The following is a 23,869-nucleotide window of genomic DNA, read 5'->3' as shown; positions in this document are numbered from 1 at the left end:
TCTTGAATAAATCTCTCTAGTGAATTATCAGTTGGGGAGATGGAAATTTCTTAGAATATTCTGCCCAATAGTCTTTAAAAAAATCCTTTTTTGAACAACTGATTTTTAATTTTGAGTCCATGTTAGCAAATTTTTGCTTCATAATTCTTATTAATATTGGAAAACAGAAACATTTATCAGGGCATAGCAATTCTGCAAATAAATTTCTCCCAGGATATGCCAAATGAAATTAGAAGCATTTAATGGTATTATGACACTTGTAATAAGACTACTACTGAGATAAATTTAAACTTTCATACTTAAAGATAAGAATTCTTACTAAAATTACAAAAATGTAACATTGTTTAAGGTATGATTCATGCAAAATGTCATGTTTCCCAACTAAAAGAAATGGATATGGATGGAAGCTAACAAGTACGGAACATTAAATTCACTACTTAAGAAAATTACAACTGATTCAGCCTTAGCTTAATTTTTAAGATCATGAAATCGTTTATGCAAGACTGACCATCTTAATAGATTATTTTTCTGAGACAATTTTTTCTTTGTTGATATGTTTTTTCTACTGAAAATGACTCCTAAAAATGAAACAGTAGAAGAAAACATAATAACAAAATGTTTAACAACCACATTGCTTAAGCATTACATTGAGAGATCTAGAAGGCAATGCATGATTCATTTACTTTGCTCTTGTAATTACTTCTTATACCACTGACTGTTAGATCAGGCAACCTCTTGCCAAATGAGGACACACCACAGACACTTTGTACACAATTTCACAAGTTCAAAGCCCTCATGAAGCCTATTACCGAATTCCATTTTCAAAGATGGTAATGATTTCTAGACTGACTCATTTTTTCACAGACATTCTACAAATGCCACTTTCTCACAATCCTCAATTTATTTTATAAAAACTACTTAGAAAGCTAATGAGAACAAACATATCTGACTTGAAAACATTTTATTAAACAATTTTGGATATTGCTTCCTACCTTTTAAGAATAAAAAACACATTTCAATACAAATAAATCTATAGTGAAGTTTTCTTCCTTTGTGTAAAGAAATAGGAATGAACTGTGCATTAATATTTAAAAGCAAAGTAGTTTACTGCCAAAACTTTAAATATCTGAAGAGCACAACAAATTCTGAATGCACTAGGAACATGACGTTACTTCCGCATTCTTGGGAAGTGTGAACCATTAGCCTGTCTATGGCTTAGGATCTGTTTCCATGGTGCTTTCTTGAGCTTCTTCTACCTCTGAGAGCTTTTCATCATCTGCAATTGAGAAGAACCGTAAAACTTCAGTCTAATTTGTTTAAATTATATGTTTAATGAATACATCACAACATTTTTAACCTTTATGAGCCAATATGTCTAAAACAAAGATGGCAAAATGGCAGCCTATGACTGTCATCGGCCAACACAGTGCTTGGTTTTAAAAGTGCTGTTTTGGTTGTTGGTGTTTATTAGTTAAGTCAAAGTGTAAAATTTATGTGATAGAACACATTAAAAAAAAATATCTAGGTTTTAGGTTTTTTGTAAAAACAATAAGGAGGTCAGATAACATAGACATTTCCAATTGGCAACAGTCAATACAAAGAGCTAGTCTCAAGTTTCTCAAAGCACCTTCCATTTACCGACTATGCAAACGTGCTTATGCACTATTACTCCACTCACTGACCAATGCCTGCCTGGATCCTGCATTGTTACTTTAGAGCAATAAACTGTAATAAACCAAGAAGAATTCCAAATCTATCATCCTTAAATTTCTCTTAATGTGAACCACAGGACATGTATTTTAAATCATATACGCAGAAACTTGAACAGCTTGAGTACTTCTAACATCATCCAACTATACTCCTGTTCTGAAACTGAAGGTCTACTCTCTCAACAAGATGTGTGTTTTAGAAGGTATGCCCCTGGATCATTTAAAAGTCTTTATAAACATTCATTCTGTGACTACTTCTACTTACTTTCTAGCGTTTGCTGTAGTTCATGGATGGTACTAAGTAGAACGTGAAACTGTTTCCGCCTCAATTCCAGCTGTGTAAAAAAGAAAAAAAAATTAATACACATTGATCTATACACATATACATATCATAGAGACCAATGTATGTGTATAGATACCTTATCTTCAACACTTTCTTTAATATGTGAAAGATGCTCTAGTTCCTTTCCCAGAGATTCTAGTTCCCTGAAAACAATAAAACAGTGTTAAAGTTTGCTAACTGGGGGCACAGAAGTCACAATTAATACCTAACTTTTTAGTTACTAAATAGGATCTTAAAAATTAAAAAAAAAAGGATAAGAAGTTATTAAACTCCGTTATGATGAAACTTTGCAGCTAGGGATGGTCTTTTTAAATTCTAAGTATATACTTTTCTTTATTAAAAGCAGATTTCTAGAAAAGTTTTTAAAACCTAAGAAAACACACATAATAGGGTATCACACCAAAAGAACCGATAACTTTTAACATTTTATCATACTTATTTGACCAAAAAAAAAGTCTTTCCTCTTTTTTTTTCCCCCCTTGGTAAAAGAAATGAAACATTTCAGATTAACTTGAAATCCTCTTAGAACCTTATTGGCTATCCTCTATCCCAGACCATTTTTCCTCCTTTATTCCTTACTCAGGCAATCACTTCACCATGCCAATCCTTTTTCATTCACATATTTGTCTCTCTAAATAATATACAGTACTAGTATGTAATGGGGGGGGTTAACTTTTATAAATGGTTATTATTCTGTATGTGTTATAGAAACTTAGGAATAACTTAAAATTCATTATGTCTTCTATTCTTCTTTTCATTGATTATATTTTTAAGATCTAAGTTTTTTTTTTTTTAAAGATTTTAATTAATTTATTTAAGAGACAGAGAGAGAGAGAGAGCACTAGCACAAGCTGGGGGAGGCAGACACAGAAGCAGACTCTCCACTGAGCAGGGAGCCCGATGCAGGACTTGATCTTAGGACCCTGGGATCATGACCTGAGCCGAAGGCAGACGCTTAACAGACTGAGCCACCCAGGTGCCCCTGAGATCTGAATTTAACAAGCATATATCTAAAAAAAAAAAAGAAAAGAAAAGAAAAAAGTGTATATCTAGTTTGTTCTTTTTTTTTTTTTAAAGATTTTTTATTTATTTATTTGACAGAGAGAGATCACAAGCAGGCAGAGAGGCAGGCAGAGAGAGAGGAGGAAGCAGGCTCCCTGCTGAGCAGAGAGCCCGATGCGGGGCTCGATCCCAAGACCCTGAGATCATGACCTGAGCTGAAGGCAGCGGCTTAACCCGCTGAGCCACCCAGGCGCCCCCCCTAGTTTGTTCTTTTAAATTGCTCATTTAGTATTGTATATATAGTCTACCATATTTTATCTATTTTCATTTGTGATATATATATATATATATATATATATTCATTTATTTTAGAAATACAGACAGTAAGATCAGAGGAAGGAAAAATTCAGTCAACTGGTAGTATATATAATTTGGAAGATCTGACCCCTCCTTCTGAAACATATTATGTACTCCCATAAAAATGGAATGCATAGGCTAGTATGTAAACATTATAAATTTATAAAGATTAATTCCTTTCAAAGTAAACTCTAAACTTACTTTAATGTTTCATGCCGGTCTGGATGGTGCTGGATCACTTTAGCCAAAGCATCATATTCTGAAAGATACAAAATATTTACCAAATTAAGGTTTTCTTTTGAACACGGACATGAAGAAAAAGGTATAATATCACAGGTCTCTCCTAATCACTTTGTCAGTGCATAAAGATGAAAACACTGAAGGATGGAAAGAGTACTGCCAATGTCACTTGGTTCAACATGATTTCATAACTGTTCCCTTTTTGGGGCCTTTTGCTCCCACTCTGTTTTTCTATTTACCTATCCCTGGGCAGGATATAAGAGGCTAGCATAGCAAAGTGAACTGAAGCCCTTTATTGATCATTAAGTGGACTGATTATGAAGAGGATCTTATTCACTATTTGCCCAGCAAAGAGAAGATCAGCGAGGTCAATATACTACCATTCACTGTAGATCTTAACAATGGCAAACACTTCTCATCCTCATTCTAAAGGTAAAGAGTTCAGAAATTTAAAAACAATTTAAAATTCAGAAATGATAAAATTTCTTTTTTCTCTTCCACTGAGGTCTCCAAATTTCCCTGTTATTTCCCATTAACCTTGAACTGATGAATGGCAGCATTCATTTCAAAGCCTCAACTAATTGAGAAAAACACTATGAAACCCTTTAAAATGTTTTTAGAATTGATAATAATTATTAAATAAGTTGATACATTCGTCTGCAAATTGGCCACTGAACTTGACCACATGTATTTTTGAACGAGTTCAAAACCAATTTTTTTAAATAAGGAACTGAACATTTTAATTGGCTCATTAAAAAGTAAAGTTCATTGTTTTGAAAATCAGCATTTTGATTCAATGAAAGTGTGACTTTTAATAAAAAAGTTTTTGATTACAAAATAATACATGTCCACTGCAAGGAAAAAAAAAAGACCAAGCCATAAAAATCCACAGACCCAAAATAACCATTAACATTTTCTATTTCCTTCTTGTTTTTCGTATATAGGTCACAGTTGTGATTATGCATTATATATATATATTTTTTTTTTTTTTTTAAAGATTTTATTTATTTATTTGACAGACAGAGATCACAAGTAGGCAGAGAGGCAGGCAGAAAGAGAGGGGGAAGCAGGCTCCCTGACGAGCAGAGAGCCCGATGCAGGGCTCGATCCCAGGACCCTGGGATCATGACCTGAGCCGAAGGCAGAGGCTTTAACCCACTGAGCCACTCAGGCGCCCTTATGCATTATATTTTTTATCTTCCTTTCTTTCAACTTACATTATAGGAGGAACAATGCCCCAGCCATTGAAACAATTTTGAAATAGTTTTTATGGACTGCAATGACATAACCTAATAAAAAAACAAAACAGGGGTGCCTGGGTGGCTCAGTCGGTTAAGCACCTGCCTTCAGCTCAGGTCATAATCTGACCTTATCTTCAACACTTTCTTTAATATGTGAAAGATGCTCTAGTTCCTTTCCCAGAGACTCTAGTTACCTGAAAACTCTAGTTCCCTGAAGATAACGATGGAGCCCCATATCAGGCTCCCTGATCAGCAGGAAGCCTGCTTCTCCCTCTCCTCCCTCTGCTGCTCTCCCTGGCTTGTGCTCTTGCTCTCTGTCAAATAAATGAATAAAATCTTAAAAACAAACAAACAAACAAAGACAAAAGAGATCAGGATGAAGCTAAACTTTAAATGTTCGCTTGGTTTGTACTTAAAAACTCACTGGTCTTAAATTCTTTTCTTTTTCCTGCAAAGTAACTCCATGAAACAAACAAATAACAAACAAAACCTTAGGTCTAGTGTACTTGTGTGAATTGTCTCTGCTGATTAACGATAACATTACTTAGGCAAAGGGTCTGAAAACAGTAAGAAAAAATGAATACTTAAGAAATATTTGGATAATCAATATAATACAGCAAAAAAAAAAAAGTTTTTCAGCATAGCCTTCCTTCTCCACTATTTTGAAGAATAATATAGTTTTAAAGAATTAAGTTTAGCTCTTTCTTTTTTTTTTTTTTTTAAAGATTTTATTTATTTATTTGACAGAGAGAAATCACAAGTAGGCAGAGAGGCAGGCAGAGAGAGAGGAGGAAGCAGGCTCCCCGCTGAGCAGAAAGCCCGATGTGGGGCTTGAACCCAGGACCTGGGATCATGACCTGAGCCGAAGGCAGTGGCTCAACCCACTGAGCCACCCAAGCGCCCCAGCTCTTTCTTTTTTAATTCAGATTGATTCTTGCTGAAGATTTTACCACACAACGTTAAAAACTGTATGAAAATAGTACTTAGTAATAAAGTATTTGCACCCTAAATCCCGCAAAACCCTTACCTTGGCGATTTTTTCGTATTCGCTTCGCTTGAAGAATTTGCTTTTTGCATTCAGCAATTTTTTCATGTGCTCCAGCAATGCTACATTCTACGTGAAAAGGGATTTTTTAGACAGTTGCAGCAACATGCATCATCTTCATCCATTTTCCATTTTAAAATGTGTTTTTAAACTGAGTTCCATTGCTAATAGAGGCTGGTGTTTAAAAAACAGCTACAATCCAAAGTACCGTAATCATATCAGAATACATTTTTGGAGCTAACATTTACCACATTCTTTCTATTAATATTGTCATTGTTATTATTTTACCACTCATCAAAGAAAAATGCTAGTAGATATTACTCCCTTTACACCATAAAAATTAAAATTTTACACAAACATAACTTGTTTTAAGTTTACCTATTTCTTTGTAAATTTTTTCATAATTTTCCATTTCTCTGAGATTCATATCATATACCAGCAAAGTTTTGCCCATTGAAAATTCACATTGGGACAGTGTGCTCAGCATACGTTGGTACTGGCTATATCTGGTGGAAAAGAGAAAAACAGACTAAAGATTTTTGTGAAATACCAAAGTTGAACAATTATATATTACAGTGCAGGCAGAACTACCAAGTTCTGAGAGAATCATTTGCTTTATTTAAAATAATTTAGAATATCTTTCTGTTTAATTTTTTTTTTTTTTAAGATTTTATTTATTTATTTGACAGAGAGATCACAAGTAGACAAAGAGGCAGGCGGAGAGGGAGAGAGAGAAGCAGGCTCCCTGCTGAGCAAAGAGCCCAATGCGGGACTCGATCCCAGGACCCTGAGATCATGACCTGAGCCGAAGGCAGCGGCTTAACCCACTGAGCCACCCAGACGCCCACTGTTTAATTTTTCTTAATGGGAGTACTTGAATTTATAAACTGCTTCAGTTACAAGTGCAAAGATGGGACTGCTGTTCTTATCAATATAAACTTAATTCAACTACTTGTTTGAATTTTGTTTAAAATACTTTTTAAAAATGTCTTAATCCAGGGGTGCCTGGGTGGCTCAGTAGGTTAAGCATGTGCCTTTGGCTCAGGTCTCAGGGCCCTGAGATCCAGCCCCATGGGGGCTCTCTGCTCAGTGGGGAGTTTGCTCTCCCTCCCCGCCTCTCTCAAATAAGTAAAATCTTAAAAAAAAGTTTTATTTTTTATTTTTATTTTTTTAAAGATTTTATTTATTTATTTGACAGAGAAATCACAAGTAGGCAGAGAGGTAGGAGAGAGAAGGGGAAGCAGGCTCGCCGCTAAGCAGAGAGCCCAACGTGGGGCTCGATCCCAGGACCCTGGGATCATGACCTGAGCCGAAGGCAGAGGCTTTAACTCACTGAGCCACCCAGGCGCACCATTAAAAAAAAAGTTTTAATCAGGATGGTTTTTTATCCTCACAATTTTATTTTCACAAATTTTTCACTCTTTAACAATGATTTATGTGAAAAGCTAATTCAAATGAGGGAAATTTTTCTAAGGCAAAAAAGTTATTAAATATATATAGAACCCTGTAGTATATAAAAACTTTTTATTAGCTTATTTAAGAAAGAGAAAATTGGGGCACTGGGCTGACTGACTCAGTCAGTAGCACAGGTGACCCCTTATCTTAGGGTCCTGAGTTCAAGCCCCACTGGGCCTAGAGCTTACTGAAAAAAAAAGAGTTGCTGGAGGGGAGGGGGGAGTGGAGGATTTGGGTAACTGGGTGATAGACATTGGGGAGGGTACGCGTTGTAATGAGAACTGGGTGTTACATAAAACTGATGAATCACAGACCTGTACCCCTGAAACAAATAATATATCTCATGTTAATTGAATTTAAACTAAAAAAGAAAAAGTAGTGCTATAAAGAGTGATTCAAATATTTTATGAAAAAAGCAAAAGAGAAAATTCCATTTAGATATTTTGTCTAACTAAATGCCGAAAGTGACCGAATGAATGAGCCAGAATTTAATCCTTATTTCGTAACCACTACACCTTCTGCGCATTTGCATAAACACAAAGCAGGCTTCTGAAGAGAAATAAGGGCCAGAAAAATCTAGAGTTGCCTCCACTGGACAACCGAAGGAACTACTGACAGGGCTGTATACACGGTCTAAACTCTGATTAGGACACTGGTGTAGCAACGACAGTCAGATGAAATACCCTTCTTCCTGGGACCCGGAGTTGCACCACTTAATGAAACTTTTCACCAGCAGATTGATTCTCCGGTCATCTCCAGCGCCGTCTCCATCAATCAGGAGACGCTTCCGTATGACTTCGTCTGGAGGGAAGAACAACACCGTGAATGAAAACGATGGTCTGGCTCTTGCTGACTTTCAGGGACAAATAACCAATATCACGACTTACTCATTCATCCAAAAGAAAACCATTGGGACGCGAATATACTTCAAGCCACTAAACGGTATACTTAAAGTGGTTAGGATGGCAAATTTTACGTTATGCAGGTTTTACTATAATTTATGTATATATTTTTATGTCACTATGAAGACAGTTACTGAGTGTCTACTATATGCAAGCAGTGTACTAGAGGCTGGGGTTATCAATGCGCTCATGGAGCTGGAATTCTACTGCTGGGGTACTGAACGGAAATAGTTTTCAGGTATCGCCAAGGACATAAGCCCATAGTTCTTGGAGAACTTTTTTTTGGAAAAACCTGTTCACACAGAAGGCAGGCTGAAGTGTTCCTGTCTCTGACTGGGGTGAGGTAGTGGTGAAAGGCACAGAAGGAAAAGATTTGAAAGATGTAGTGGCAGATTGGGTGACAAGAACGGGAGAGAGGTCAGAGAAATGGGAATGGATTTGTCCAAAAAAAAGGTGTAATTTAGTTATTACATCTGTAATGTTTCCTCCCCATGAAGACTTTTTTTTCTTTTTGAACAAGTCTGTCTCACTTTTGCTTCAAGGGAAAGAAAAAGAAAATGGAATCAGAGAGCATGGCAGATAATAATGATGAGTGGTAAGTGGGGCTCCAATTGGCCAGTCTGGCAGTGTTCTTGCTGGACAAAATAATGCTGGATCATGACAAGAGAAGGGCAGACTGAAACCCAATAAAACATAATTTTTAAAAAAAGGTTTATTTATTTGAGAGGGCGAGAGCTCACATGTGTGGGATAAAGGAGAGAATCCCTAAGCAGACTCTCCACTAAGCAGAGAGCTGGAACAAGGGCTGGATCCCACAATCCATGATGAGATCATGACCCGAGCTAAAAGCAAGAGTCGGAGGCTTAATCAACTCAGCCACCCAGGCACCCCAAACATAATTTCCATCTATCAGATTGGCAAAGATCAAAATACCTGATAAAAGCGCTGGCAAGGATACAGAGAAACTGCACTTTGTAATGCCATACACTGATGGCATGCAGACTGGTAGGCTCTTTCTGGGGGCAAATGGGCTATCACAAGCAAGATTTCCAAGGCACATTATCTTTTCAACCCCAGAACTCCAATTCTAGGAACTGATCCCATAGATAACCATGCGCATCCACCCACAAAGATAAATGCAGAGATGTTCTTAGCGCTGTTCCTAGTAGAAAGATCGCAAACCTAAGCATGTACCAGTAAGAGACTGGTTAGATTATCCAAACTTCATATAATGTACTATGATGAAGCCAACAGTGTGGCTGTATATACTGATGGCAAGAAATCTCCTTTGGTCCAGGAAGTGAAATGTAAACAAAACAGGTGCAAAGAACCACACCGTTTGCTGTCATCTGTGTAGAAAAGGAGGCTTTGTGTGTTTGTGTGTGCCTGTGTGCGCACACATACATATGTGCGTATTCAGAGAATATCTCTGGAAAGAACACAAGAAACTGGTTATAGAAGTTTCTTCTGGTGATAGGGACTACAGAGGGAATGAGAAAAAACTGAATTTTTATGTTGTTTCACAGAATTGTTTGTTTTTCACCATGTGCGTGCATTATTTTTTTTAAAAACTAATTTTTTAGAAAGATTTAAAAAAATCTTTAAAGGCAGAGAGAGAGAGAGGAGGACGCAGACTCCCCACTGAGCAGAGAGTCTGATGTGGGGCTCGATCCCAGGACCCTGGGGTCATGACCTGAGCTGAAGGCAGAGGCTTTAACCCACTGAGCCACCCAGGCGCCTCTAAAAAATAATTTTTAAAGTGTGGTTAATTCTTGGAGAGCCTGCACAATGTAACAACAGCGAAATCTTAAGAGTTCCTGTGTGTAGGCTGAAGTATTCTGAACGCAGCGGAGATAAACTTTGGAAGGCAGGTGGCTGCAGTTTTAAAATCTGTTCTGCGACATTAGAGGAACACTTCTGGAATTGGGTTTTGAATTTTTATTTTTTATTACAAACACGCTTTAACTTTGTTAAAGGTAAACATCCAGCAGTGAGCAGTTTGATGTTTGATGCTGCTCAATTCCTTTCTTTTGTTCAGTTTCTCGTTTTCTTATCTCTGCTCTCCCAACCTGCCCAAGAAACCCCATCTTCCTCCCAAATACCTGGGCATCTTACTTTATTGAGGACCAGGGATGTAAGGGAATAGAAAATTGGGAAACAAGTACCCTAAGGGGGGGGGGGAACTATTACCACAGCTGGTTTTTCAAGAGATTTTTAAGGTTTGGTGACAAAAAAAATATTTCAAGCCCATTTGGTGATCATTCCAGCTGTAGAGTTAAGATCTGTGTATGTTTATGTATGTAATACCCCAATTAAAGAAGATTTTGAAAAAATGTCAGAACACTGTATAGGCCAAATAAACTTGGGAAAAGGTTCATAAGGGGCAGTCCTGGGTCTCATTCATTTTGTTTCCTCCCCAACCTCTCACACTGTGTCTTTACACTTCTTCTTCTTCTTTTTAAAATTTTATTTATATATTTGACAGAGATCACAAGTAGGCAGGGGCAGGCAGAGAGAGAGAGAGGAGGAAGTACCCCTGTGTCTTTACACTTCTGATGTGCAATAAATATTTTTAAATTGGATTGTGGTATCTGCCTGGGGCCATCTGCCCTTCGAAGAGTTTTGTCTCAATAAAATACTAACAAGGACCAAAGAGGCAACCACCTTATTTTCAGGTCCGAAGCAGAGATTTCTCTTCTTGTACAAAAACATGAATACTTGATCAATGAGCAGATGTGTCCAGAGGGCACCAGAACAGTTCTGAGGATGTGAGATGAAGACCTGAGCTCTTCCGCTCTAGGTGGAGAAATAATGTGCACATGAACACATGCAGAAGAGGTGAGGGTTGTTAAGTGAATGACACCGACGTGCACCAGAAGAGATTAGGACAGGTTCCTTTGGCTTGGGGGAATCAGGGAAAATGGAATTTGGGCTGCTCTTTTCATACTTAAAAATCATCAGTCAGTGGGGTGCCTGGATGGCTCGGTCAGTTAAGTGACCTCTTGGTTTTCTGCTCAGGTCATGATCTCAGGGTCCTGTGATCAAGCCCCACGTCAGGCTCCACACTCAGCAGAGTCTGCTTGCTCTTCTCTCTCTGCTCCCCACCCTGCCTGCGTTCTCTCATTATCTCTCAAATAAAGAAAATCTTGGGGGTTCCTGGGTGGTGCAGTTGATTAAGCATCTGCCTTCGGCTCAGGTCATGATCCCGAGTCCTGGGATCGAGCCCCACATAGGGCTCTCTGCTCAGCGGGGAGCCTGCTTCCCCCCCTTCCCCACCTCTGCCTACCCCTCTGCCTACTTGTGATCTCTGTCAAATAAATAAAAAAACAAAATCTAAAAAAAAAAGATAACTTGACAAAAGAGTGAGGTGAGGAACAGTAATGTATAGCATGTTTCCTTTCACATAATGGGGGAGAAACGAGAATATATGCTTTTTTTTTAAAGATTTTATTTATTTATTTGACAGAGAGAGATCACAAGTAGGCAGAGAGAGAGGAGGAAGCAGGCTCCCCGCTGAGCAAAGAGCCCGATGCAGACCTCGATCCCAGGACCCTGAGACCATGACCCGAGCCGAAGGCAGAGGCTTACCCCACTGAGCCACCCAGGCGCCCGAGAATATATGCTTATATTCATACAAATACCTTGGAATGATACACAAGAAACTAACTAAAAGGGGTTACCAAGGGAGAGGGGCAATGTAAGTGGGATAGAGAACAGGCTGGAAGATGGGGAAATATCTTTTTACATTTGATTTTTGAACCATATGAGCACTCAAAATCTGTTAGTTGTTCGAAAAAGCAAGCTATGATTATGGTGAAATTATCACAGGTGTTTGCATATGTCCAGATGCATCAAATTTTACACATTAAATATTCAGTTCTTTGTATAAAATTATCCCTCAATAAAGCTACCTAAAAAATACAAAAAATGACGGGTGCCTGGCTGGCTCAGTTGGTAGAGCATGCAACTCTTGATCCTGGGGTTGTGAGTTAGAGCCCCACGTTAAGTGTAAAGATTACTTAAAAAAGTAAAATCTTTGGGGTGTCTGGCTGGCACAGTCAGTTGAGCATCCGAATCTTGATTTTGGCTCAGGTCAGGATCTCAGGGTCATGAGATTAAGCCCTACATGGGGCTCTATGCTCACACTGAGGACTCTACTTAAGACTTTCTCTCCCTTTGCCACTCTCTGCCAAATAAATAAATCTTAAAAAGAAAAAAAAAAAAGACCAACTTTAAATATTTAAAAAGGGCAAAAAATTAAAAAGCAAGCTTAAGTCCCTTCCCTATCCACCCCAGGCAGGGAGAAAGCTGTGAGCTCTAGCAGAGGAGGGAATGAAAGGCTAGAAGATACACGAGCATATGAGAACCTTAAGGAGGCTGGACAAATATTGGAACCCAAGGACAGAAAGATGGAGGTCTGAATGTGGGAGTCTGCACTAGTGAATGCCATACTAGTGGACTTGGACTTTGCTGGTAGGCAACTGGAAGTTGCTAATGGTTCAGGACCAAGACTTTCCAAGAGTATAAAGCTGAGGGCAGTGTACATAATGGACTGTAACTAGGAAAAGCCCAAAGGCAGGGAAGCTATTAGGAAGCTATCAAAAAACATGCAGTAGGAGCTAAAACAGCATGAAAATTCGAGATTAGAATTACAGGTCCTGGGGCAATTTAGGACTGAACAGAGACTTGGCTAGGAAAAGGCAGGGGCCAAAGCCAAGGCACTACATGTAGGAGTGTGGCAGGTCCAATTCTGGTAGCACAATGGATCCCCGTCCCAGGTCCTTCTCCCAGTTCAGCCCTATCCCTCTTCCCTCTAATGGCATTTCTTCATAGCAAAACCCCTGGGCCAAAGTAAACAACTGGGGCCAAAATTCTGATTAGTTCATAGAGGCTTTACTTTGTGTGTGTGTGGGACCAAGTTTCACTTCATCTGTAAAATGGGAATAAAACTTCATTTGTAAAATGGGAATAAGATATGCACTTGGAGGGACGCCTGGGTGGCTCAGTTGGTTAAGCAGCTGCCTTCGGCTCAGGTCATGATCCCAGCGTCCTGGGATCGATCGAGTCCCACATGGGGCTCCTTGCTCGGCGGGGAGCCTGCTTCTCCCTCTGCCTCTGCCTGCCATTCTGTCTGCCTGTGCTTGCTCTTTCTCCCTCTCTCTCTCTCTCTGACAAATAAATAAATAAAATCTTAAAAAAAAAAAAAAGATATGCACTTGGAAGGAAAGCTGTGAAACTTTATTGAAATGAAATTATGCAAAGGAGCACAATGCCATTTCATGGTGAGAATGAAAAAAAAAAAAAGTTACCCGTATCTTTATGTTAATTTAATCCACAATTTGTATCATTCTAAAAAGTCTTAAAAAGTGAGTGAACACTATGAAAGGTGTATTTATAGATATATATAGATAACATCTGTGTCTATGGACACAACTGTATAACCATGTAAGTAAATATTATGCATTCAGAGTTTTGCCTAGTTATGATCTCTCCTAAATTTGCTTTTTTCTTAAGCTTCATATTTAAGGTCATGGTATCTCTAGCTTAAACTGCATAGACAGCTGTTGCCTAGAAAATACTTTGGGAATAAAAATCCCCAAAGTAACATAAATAAAAATATACAGCACTGCTCCAACAGCAACAAAGTAAGACAACAATCAAAGAGGCCAGTTTGAAAATAGCTTATTCTATCTAAATCCAGGCAGGCTGCTGATGGTTCCTAACACAGATGACGAGTATTATTATTTTTAATGGTACTTCATCAGTTAGTGCTACACTGAACACACCTAAAACCTTTGTTTACTATACACATTAACTTCATAAATTATCATCATGCCTGAAGCTCTCTATAAGCAACTTAAATGCTAATATTATTAACTCTGGCAGATCTTGGCCCACCCTTTATAAGATGGGTTAGAAACTATTTTAATGATGTTATCAATATCATTTCTTAGTTGTCACGATTGCTTTCTTTACTGACTATAAGATCAATGCTATCTGGAAAAGCTTTTAAAGATTTTATATATTTATTTGTGAGAGACAGAGAGAGAGCGAGTGCACACAAGAGTATAAGCAGCAGGCAGAGGGAGAAGCAGACTCCCCGCTGAACAAGGAGCCTGATGCGGGACTCCATCTCAGAACCCTGGATCATGACTTGAGCCGAAGATAGATGCTTAACCAACTGAGCCACCCAGGCACCCCTGAAAAGCTTTTGACCCCAAATATCTAATATATGCCCCAAGACTGGTGCTTTTCCACCTGAGTGTAGGCTTGCAAAAAGATTTCCTACTGGATTCAGTTATATGTTGTGCTATAATTATATCTACAAAATGTCTGCCATTCAGAATCACTCTAAAATCAGTTATGACATATATGCTGATAAGCAAAGATGTACTTGTCATTTTCAACCCCTTTTTGTCTTATATGCTGACCTATACCTATACCTAGAAAAAACATGTAATTTGCTTAAGACACTAAATAAGCCTCAAAAAGTCGAAGGACTTAGATTTTTAATACCTCATTTTCCATAAACAGAGAGGCAGGAAGAAAATGACTGCTTTACAGTCACTAGACCCATTCTCCTTCTCCAAGCCTTGAGTCACAGGACACTGCCATTTTAGCTGTGTTCTCATTTTATCACAGAAAGGACAATCTCTCATAAACCCAGACTTTCAAAACCCATCATTGTTATTCCCTCACAATAGCTCTTAAAACCTTGATTACAAAACAAGTTTTCAGAACGTCTTGGAGCAAATATTCAAAAAGCAAAACAATTTGGAAGATAATGCTGGCCCAACTTTCAAGACACTTATTTCTTTAGGGATAGGTCAAGGCTTGACAACCAGTATCAAGAGTGTCACTGTTAAAGTCACTTCCTCCTGGGGCTAATCTACCCTTAGGTGTGCCTCTCTAAACTGCTGGACCTCACCGCACAGCAATCTCACCTGCTTTTAGGAAAGAGCAATCCTGGGGCGCCTGGGTGGCTCAATGGGTTAAGCCTCTGCCTTCAGCTTAGGTCATGATCTCAGGGTCCTGGGATCCAGCGCCCCATCAGGCTCTCTGCTCAGCAGGGAGCCTGCTCCCCCCACCCCCACCTGCCTCTCTGCCTACTTGTAATCTCTCTCTTTCTGTCAAATAAATAAATAAAATCTTTAAAAAAAAAAAAAAAAAGGAAAGAGCAATCCTGTGATCTACCAGTAAAGATTAGCATTTCCTTTCTAAAAGCACTTTAGCAAGGAATTTTATTAGCACAGGAATGCACCATTGGTTTCTTTTCCGTGTTCCTAAACACTCTAGATCCAAACTGAAAACCATGAGAAGGGACAATTTATTAAACACTTTGGGACAGGGTGACTTTGAAACAGCTGGCTCCTAGAGCAATGTAGCAATATGTACCTAAATTAAAAATACATGTAGTCTTTGACCTGTCTCCTATTAAATATTCCCACAGGTGTGTGGTGAAGACATCTATACAAATATCTCCATTGGAATACTACCTGTAAGAGTAAGAAACTGAAAATAACTAAATGTTTAGATGTTTACTAGAGAATTAATTGTTTTGAAGATTTTGTCTATTAGAGAGAGAGAGCGTGCAGGAGCCAGAGTGTGCACACAAGGGGGTAGGGGCATAAGGAGCGGGAGAAGCAGACTCTTCGCTGAGCAGGGAGCCTGATGTGGGGCTCAATCCCAGGACCCTAAGATCATGACCTGAGCCAAAGGCAGACACTTAACTGAGCCACCCTGGCAACCCAAGAATTAATTTTAAAAATACAATACTATACAGTGATACAAAAGCATGAAGTAGGAAGAGCTCCAAGATATGATTATAGAAGTATATCACAGAAGAGTGTGTAAATGTCTGTGTAAAATTTTAAAGTAGATATAGATAGTGGCCAACCAACTGACATATACATAATGCCTGTAATATGCTAAGGATGTGTTTTTTACATATAAAAAACTTTTATTTGTATATATGTATACGCAAATGTATATATGTAAATACACATATATGTAAATGCATATATGTATATGCATTTACACTTAATCTGCACAACAGCCCTGTAAGGTAGATATTACAACCTCTATTTTACCAGTGAAGGAACTGAAAGTTAGCTGCTCAAATTAAGTGTCACTGGAAGTATGGAGTAGAGCTTAGACTCAAACTCACAAGTCTGGCACGAGAGAAGATGCTTTCAGCCTTTAGAGGCACTTAAAAATCCTTCTGAAAAGGCACACCAAAAACAGTCTACAGTGATTACCTCTGGGGAAGAGGGACTAGCCATGGAAAGTGAGAGGGGAGGGATTTCACACTGTCACTTGGTGTGTTTTTTTTTCTTGAATTGTCTGACATGCATTACTTTTCTTTTTAAAAATACTAATAGTGATTATCTGGGTAGTGAGCTTATTGGTCACTTTGAGGTATTTTTCTCCATTTCTTCTGCATTATAAGTTCCATTCAGTGTTCTTTAATGAATCCATGATGTGTTCACAAGAAACAAGAAAACTGGCTTGACTTGACCTACAACAAGAGACTAGGGCCATGTAAAAACCGTGAGCATGCAGATTCCTTTCAGATTTATCACTGGATCGCCACTGCTCGTGGGTCATTAAACTGAATTACTGGGGCGCCTGGGTGGCTCAGTGGGTTAAGCCGCTGCCTTCGGCTCAGGTCATGATCTCAGTGTCCTGGGATCGAGCCCCGCATCGGGCTCTCTGCTCAGCAGGGAATCTGCTTCCTCCTCTCTCTCTGCCTGCCTCTCTGCCTGCTTGTGATCTCTCTCTGTCAAATAAATAAATAAAATCTTTAAAAAAAAATAAAATAAAATAAACTGAATTACTTATGTCTCATTGCTTTAGGTTACTTATGGTAAAATAACATGTTGCCCCCCCTTTCAAGAAGCTTAAAATCACTAAAACAATTTTGAAGGCTGACAATATCAAGAAGTTACAAAGAGGCAGTGGAAGGAACAGTATATATAGATGGTTTGCTTTCTCCATTTAAAATTTTGATCTCTCGTGATACTTAGGGCTAGTCTAAATACATTGCTAATGTTAAAGTTGATTACTTAAACAAAAATTAAAGCAAATTTTTTTTTAAAAAAGCAAAACAAAGTATTGAGGTCCTTTTGTTTTTCTCTAGATTTACTTAAATGTTTAGAGTGTGGTGCTAAAAAAGTCAAGGTTGAAACTTCAATCTTGCTTTTTAAAACCATTTATCTTGGCTAAGGAAACAGTATTTAATAGGTGCACTGCATCAGTAACCCCTGTGCTGGGATCAGAGCTGAGGGAACACAGTGGTTAAATCCACTGGCTTTAGTGTGGGGAAAAAAAAGCCAAACAAACTCTGTGACCACAAAGGTCCGATTAACATTGGATCAGCAACTGAAAAAGGAATCCCTGCAGCAGCAGGCCCTTAAACAAGGTTTACCCACTCCTATTTGAGGACCATACATTCTGTTTGTTCCTTTTACTCTAGAGAGTGTCCTGGTTTGGACAGGAGATTAAATAGCCAATTTTGAAGTGCTTTACCTACATTATCACAATTCACCCTTGAAGAAACCCTAGAAGCGTGTATTATTACCTTCATTTTACAGATGAGTAGTATCCACTGCTATAGGAAAATATCCACAATCACATTGTTAGAAAGTCGTAGCATAGTTCCATTATTCTGTCATACTGTTTACAGGCATATTAAAACCCATTATTTTAAGTTTTAATGGCATATATTCAAACATCATATTTCTAATTAGAAAACAAAAACGTATATACAGTAGAATATTTCTCAGCCATAAAAAAGGAAATCTTGTCATTTGCAAAACCATGGATGGACCCTGACTGTATTATGCTAAATGAAACAAGTCAGACAGGGAAAAACAAGTACCATACGATTTCACTTATATGTGGCATCTAAAAAACAAAGGAACAAACAATAAAAAAAAAGGGGGGGGGCACCTGGGTGGCTCAGTGGGTTAAAGCCTCTGCTTTCGGCTCAGGTCATGATCCCAGGGTCCTGGGACCGAGCCCCGCACTGGGCTCTCTGCTCAGCGGGGAGCCTGCTTCCTCCTCTCTCTCTGCCTGCTTCTCTGCCTACTTGTGATCCCTCTGTCAAATAAATAAATAAAATCATTAAAAAAAACCCATATAGAGAACAGATTAGTGGTTATTAGAGGGACAGGGCCATTGCAGGGTAGGCAAAATAAGGGAAGTGGGTCAATTGTATGGTGATGGTTAACTGGGCTTATCATGACAATCACTTTGTAGTGCATACAAATCTCAAATTATGTTGTATACCTGAAGCTAATGATATATACTAATTTTACCTCAACTAAAAAAAAAATATGGTCAAAACCAACAAGCTCTATTCAATGGAATGTACGGCCACACCCTGCTCCCTGCCATCTCCTTCTCACCCCACATCTGTACTCTGGCACATCCATGTACGTACGTACCTAATGTTCTCTGCACTGCAAAAAGTGCTTCTGGATGGCTCAGTTGGTTAAGTGTCTCACTCTTGATTTCGGCTCAGGTCATGATCTCAAGAGATTAAGCCCTGCGTTGGCTCACCGTCGGGCATGGAGCCTGCTTAAGATTCTCTTTCTCTCAGAAAAAAAAAAAGTGCTTCTGAAATGATTCCCATCAGGGTACTAACACTGTTTAACACCCTTTAAATTAACACATACAAAATACAAACTGTGAACATAGTTTAAGTTAACAGTGACAACATCTAAACTGTTTTTCAGGGGTGCCTGGGTGGCTCAGATGGTTAAGCATCGTCCTTGGGCTCAGGTCATGATCTCCAGATCCTGGGACTGAGCCCCATGTTAAGCTCCCAGCTCAGCGGGGAGTCTGCCTCTGCCTCTCCCCCTGCTTATGCTCTCTCTCAAATGAATAAGTAAAATCTTTAAAACAAAACAAAACAAAAACCCGAACTGTTTTCAGTTAGTCAAAATGCTGGAGTCACAACAGGGGAGGAGAAAAACTGGCTTTGCCAAGAACTAGCTATGTGACAGTAAGTCACTCACTTCCCAGGACCTCTATTTTGCCATCTATAAAATGGTAGTGTTGGTGCTAATATCTATAGTTCTGTATCCATGGAAACTATATCACGTGTCTCTCTCCTTCCCTCTGAGCAGAGCAGTTCCTCACAGGCACCAAAATGTCCTTGTACAGGTGCAGGGAATATAAGAGCTTCTCCTCTAAGAGTTCCCTATCCGAATGGACAGGCAAACCCATACGGAAGGATTATGTGAGGGCACAGCATCTTGCCAGGCACCTCAAATTTGTAAGAGGGCATTAGCTGTCCTTTAAGCTCCAGAGACGAGTACTGGTACTTCAAGAACTTTTCAGGGTGGCTGAGCTATTCAGGCCACTCCTGTCTTCTCTGCTGCCATCATCCTAATCCAAACCCTCCCTGAGCCTTGGAGGACTTCTTGGGGGCCTCTCTGCTTCCATTCTTGCCTTCCTAGAATCCATTCTCTACACAGCAACCCAGAATGATCAAAGTACTAACTTTTCTGTTTAAAATCCTCTAATCATATTTGTAAGTCCCCACAGAAGACAATCCAATCTCCTTTCCACTGCTTAGGTAGCTCTGGGCAAACTCCTGTTTACTTCTCTGACCTCCTTTGTATCATACCCCTCCAGACGCACCTGGATACCAACCCTTATCTTATTCCTTGAATTTATTCCTTATCTTCTCCCAGGGCAGAGCTTATTTTCGCCTCAGGCCTTTGCACTAGTTGCAACCTGTCCTGAATCCTTTCCTGAAGTCTACATAGGGGTTGACGCCTTCAGGCCTTACTCTAAGGGTCACTCCTCAGAGAAGTCTACAGGACTTTTGGCAGCCCTCTCCCATTCTGGTCTTTCATATCCCATCCAGTTCATTCTCAGAACTTAGGTCATTTCAGAGCTTAGTTATGTTCTTTCTCAGAAACTATCTTATTACTTATTTGATTGCACACCATTGCTTCTGTCCCCCAAGCAGAAGTCGGGGCTTCCTTGGTAGTTTACTGCTGTAGACAGCACCCTGAATTGGACCCAGAAGGTATGCAATATACTGCTGACCTATCATACCCACTACTCACTTCTGCTTTTTACCAAAAGCCCAGTTGAGAAAAACCATGTTTACTGTGGATCGCCTGAAAAAGTTGTTCTTCATCCACTCTTCTCAGACCTAAGTATTCTTAAGACAAATTAACAACAACAAAAGTCTTGCTCTGAATGAAGGCAGAGCAGCAGAAGTATTCAGCTAAACCACCTATTGGCTTTAGGATGCCTTTCAAAATTGTGATTTAGCCTTCTCTGACCTAGTCAGGGATGTGCTAGGAAACAGCCCTATGATCAACGGTGCTGTTAAGAGGTTAAGGATATGACACTAGCTTTTCTTTATGGGGACCCTAGAGACAACTTTATCTCTAGTGTTTTAATCAGAAAGAATTGCTTGTACTATGTATCTAACATTGCCTTCTCTCCTGTACACAACAGCACACAGTGGACTAGGTCCTGCCCCTTGGTATGAACTAGGAGAGAAACAAGAGTCACTTCTGGCTGCCTAATGCACCAGATTTTACCCACTGCATTTTGAGGATCACCCCACTTCTAACTACTTCGTTTTCTTTCCTCTCAATGCTCTTTTTGCCCTGTTTTCTCATGCATTTATTTTTTATGGTTTCACATTATGGTGAGCTGCCTTAAGTATTTTCTGGAATATGTCATTTAAGTAAATTAAGTATTAAGTGCTACAACAGTAATATGCATAAAATAACAGGGTTAATAGGTGAAAGATCAACTGTTTCTAGAAATGAGATGAATACTTGAGGTGAGTCTTGAAGAAATAGCAGTTGCCAGCCAGGCAAGGGCAATCTGTGCAAATACAGAGATGAAGAAGGCACAGCCCTAATCAAAGGAAAATGAAGGAGAGACGAGTAAACCAATTCTTACATTTAGTAGTATCTGCTGAACATTACTCCATGTTGGACTCAGTGCAAAGCACGACAACTTTTATTGCATTTAAAAACCTCCAAACTGCCTTATGAGATAGATTTTATTATTATCCCCATTTATAAAGAATGAAACTGAGGCTCAAAGAGATTAATTAACCTACACAAGATCAGACAGATTGTAAGGGGCAGAGTGGGCACTCCTGTGACCTCTAACATCCACTCAACCGCTTAAGTCCTGACATTGTGCCTCAGTCTACTTCTCCTCATGCCACTTTTGTCGAGTTCCCATGATCTCTTACTAGGACTAGGGCAGCAGTAACTGAGAGACTGGATGCACAGTAATAAGGGGCAAGAACTCTGGAGCCAGACTGCTGGTTTTCAGCTCAGGCTCTATACCTTACTAACTGCACAAACTTGGACAAGTTGCTTAACCTCCTCGTGTCCCAGTTTCACCTGTAAACTGGAGTTAATAATTAGAACACTCCTTGACACATGATGAATACTACATGTTAGAGACCACTGAACTCCTCTCTCCCCTTCCCCTCATCATTCTTCACATACATATAGTGTGGTGGTGGTTTCTGTTTTCTTGTTTTTAATGTAATTCTGATCATACAACACCAATGTTAAAAACTGATTCCTACTGCCCTCAGAAATCTCTGGAAATAACTTTTTAAATTTTAGAAAATATTTATCAACTTTGAGTTTTTCCAACATTTGGGGGCCTTTGCACAAGTGGTTCCCCTCCTGGAACACCAGTCCAAATACAACTATTTATTCCTCAAAAACGGGATTAACAGTAACTGTCTTAGGGAAGCTGATCTTTGAGAATGCATAAGCAATCTTTGTTACATGATCCCACAGTCCCCAACCTTGTACTTCCCTGCGTAGCATTTGCCACTTGTAAAACTAATTATCCAACGTGTCTTTCCACCAGACTGCAACCTAAGAGGGGAGAAAAGGTCTTGCCTGTTGGTTCTGGACTGTAATCCCAAGGACTAGCCTAGACAGGATAAATAAAACTGGAATGAAACAAAGCTGTAATTTCCCATGAAGTTCCTGGACCTTTAAGAGCCTCCCACTTTATTACCTGTTATCACAAATTTAGGCCTATCTTTTTTTTTTTTCCCATTGCAGGCCCTTTAATGTGGAGATCCTGTCCATCCCCCAACTTTTCAGAAATGATCTCTCCACAGGCATCACATCACCCCTTACTGGCGACCTTCTCTTCAAATACAGCAGCCCTAGACATCCCCTTCCCTGATGTTAAAAGACTTCCTTCCTCCTTAACCTAATATCTTCTTAGGTTCTCCCTCCAGTTGCCCATCATGCCTGTTCACCTTCCTCACCGCGGCACCCTATTTTATCTCTGCTCTCAATCCGCAGATCATCCCGTAGGTTTCTGCACACATGGGTCCACCTGCCTTAAACTATCCTCACACAACGTTCCACAAACCCCATCTCTGCCTGCCGACCCTCCTCCCATTCCTGCCAACAAACCACCGTCCTCAACACATATACACAGACAAATCTCTTATTGTCTTATCTACCCCAGGTGGCCTCATACCTACACTGGGTCCTCCTAACCCCCCCATGCACACTGCACACTCTCTCCCCTCCAGATACCCCACATCTATCCTTTTTAGATATTGTCCTTAACTCTCTCTTCCTACCTCCAGTCCGGGGCTAGTTCTCAGGCCTCACTGCGATCCACACCACTGTCTGGGGGGCCCTTCCCAACCTGCCCAGAAGAATCCTCCAGGTGTCACCTGTGTACGCTGACACCCTTAGCACCCGCGTCTTGGAACTTCTCCCTTCGTCCGGGCCTGGCCCCAAACTTCCACCCCATCCCTAAAGTTCCCACACCCTCCAGCCCACCCTCCAGACCTCGGACCACCGGGGCAGGGTCTCCATCTCTTCCTCCCCTTCGCCACTCCTCGGACTCCATATTCTCACCAAGTGCTCCCTCATCACAAACGCAAATGGCCTGGACCCCTTCCCGGTACCACCCGCCCACGCACCGCTGCCCACCCCCCCACCGCACGTGTGCTCCCAGCCCCCTACCATCCTCCCAGCACACCCTCTGCAAGCCAGGCGCGGCCTCCGAAGAGCGGGCGGAGAGCCCGAGGAGCTCCCAGGGGGAGCAGGGGGCCGGGGAGAGGCCCGGGGGAGCAGGGGTCCGGGGAGAGGCCCGAAGGACCCGGGGAGAAGCGTCAGCGAAAGGCCGGCTCCCCGCGGGGTCCGATCACAGAGGCCGAGGAGCTCCGGGAAGGGGCCGGGGAGGCCGGGGGGCTCGGAGGAGGTCGGGGCGGCCGAAGGGCTCGGGGGAACCGGCGCGGGTGGCGGCGAGCGGGCCTCACCGTCAGTCACGGCTCCCATGGCGTGCGCGGCGGCGGCGGCGGCGCAAGCTGAGGCGGCGGTTGGCGGCGGCGGAGGTCAAACTCCCACAATGCAGCCGGGTAAACAGCCATGGAGGAGGAGGCGGCGGCGCCCGCGGCCGCCCGCTCCGACGCCTGAGCCGCGCTGCGCCGCCGCCGCCGCGGAATCCGCGCTCCCCGCGCTCCCCGCGCTCTCCACACTGCCCGGGGGCGGCCGCGGCCGGCGCGTGTGGGGGGCGAGGCCAGCGGGCGGCGG

At 40.7% G+C, this 23,869-nt stretch overlaps 1 protein-coding gene across 1 annotated transcript; it reads right to left on the bottom strand.

Moving 5' to 3' along the window:
* Positions 1-944: 944 nt before the first annotated feature.
* THOC7 (THO complex subunit 7) lies at positions 945-23,826 on the bottom strand. The gene is made up of 8 exons (XM_047690187.1): positions 23,596-23,826; positions 8,076-8,193; positions 6,316-6,443; positions 5,920-6,006; positions 3,613-3,670; positions 2,129-2,195; positions 1,975-2,044; positions 945-1,276 (listed from the first exon to the last, which is right to left on the bottom strand). The coding sequence occupies exons 1-8, from the start codon at positions 23,612-23,614 to the stop codon at positions 1,209-1,211; spliced, it is 615 nt and encodes a 204-aa protein (XP_047546143.1). The 5' UTR covers positions 23,615-23,826; the 3' UTR covers positions 945-1,208.
* Positions 23,827-23,869: the final 43 nt, after the last annotated feature.

Source organism: Lutra lutra, chromosome 1 (assembly GCF_902655055.1).
Source record: "Lutra lutra chromosome 1, mLutLut1.2, whole genome shotgun sequence".
Lineage (NCBI taxonomy): Eukaryota > Metazoa > Chordata > Mammalia > Carnivora > Mustelidae > Lutra > Lutra lutra.
Note: the sequence above shows the minus strand (reverse complement) of the source record. Positions and strands in the feature narration are given on the sequence as shown.

Coding starts and splice junctions, on each gene's coding strand:
- THOC7 (XM_047690187.1), bottom strand. Junction 3,671..5,919: donor AATACGAAAAAATCGCCAAG/GTAAGGGTTTTG, acceptor TGTATCTTTCAG/AATATGATGCTTTGGCTAAA. Junction 2,196..3,612: donor GACCGGCATGAAACATTAAA/GTAAGTTTAGAG, acceptor TATTGTTTTCAG/GGAACTAGAATCTCTGGGAA.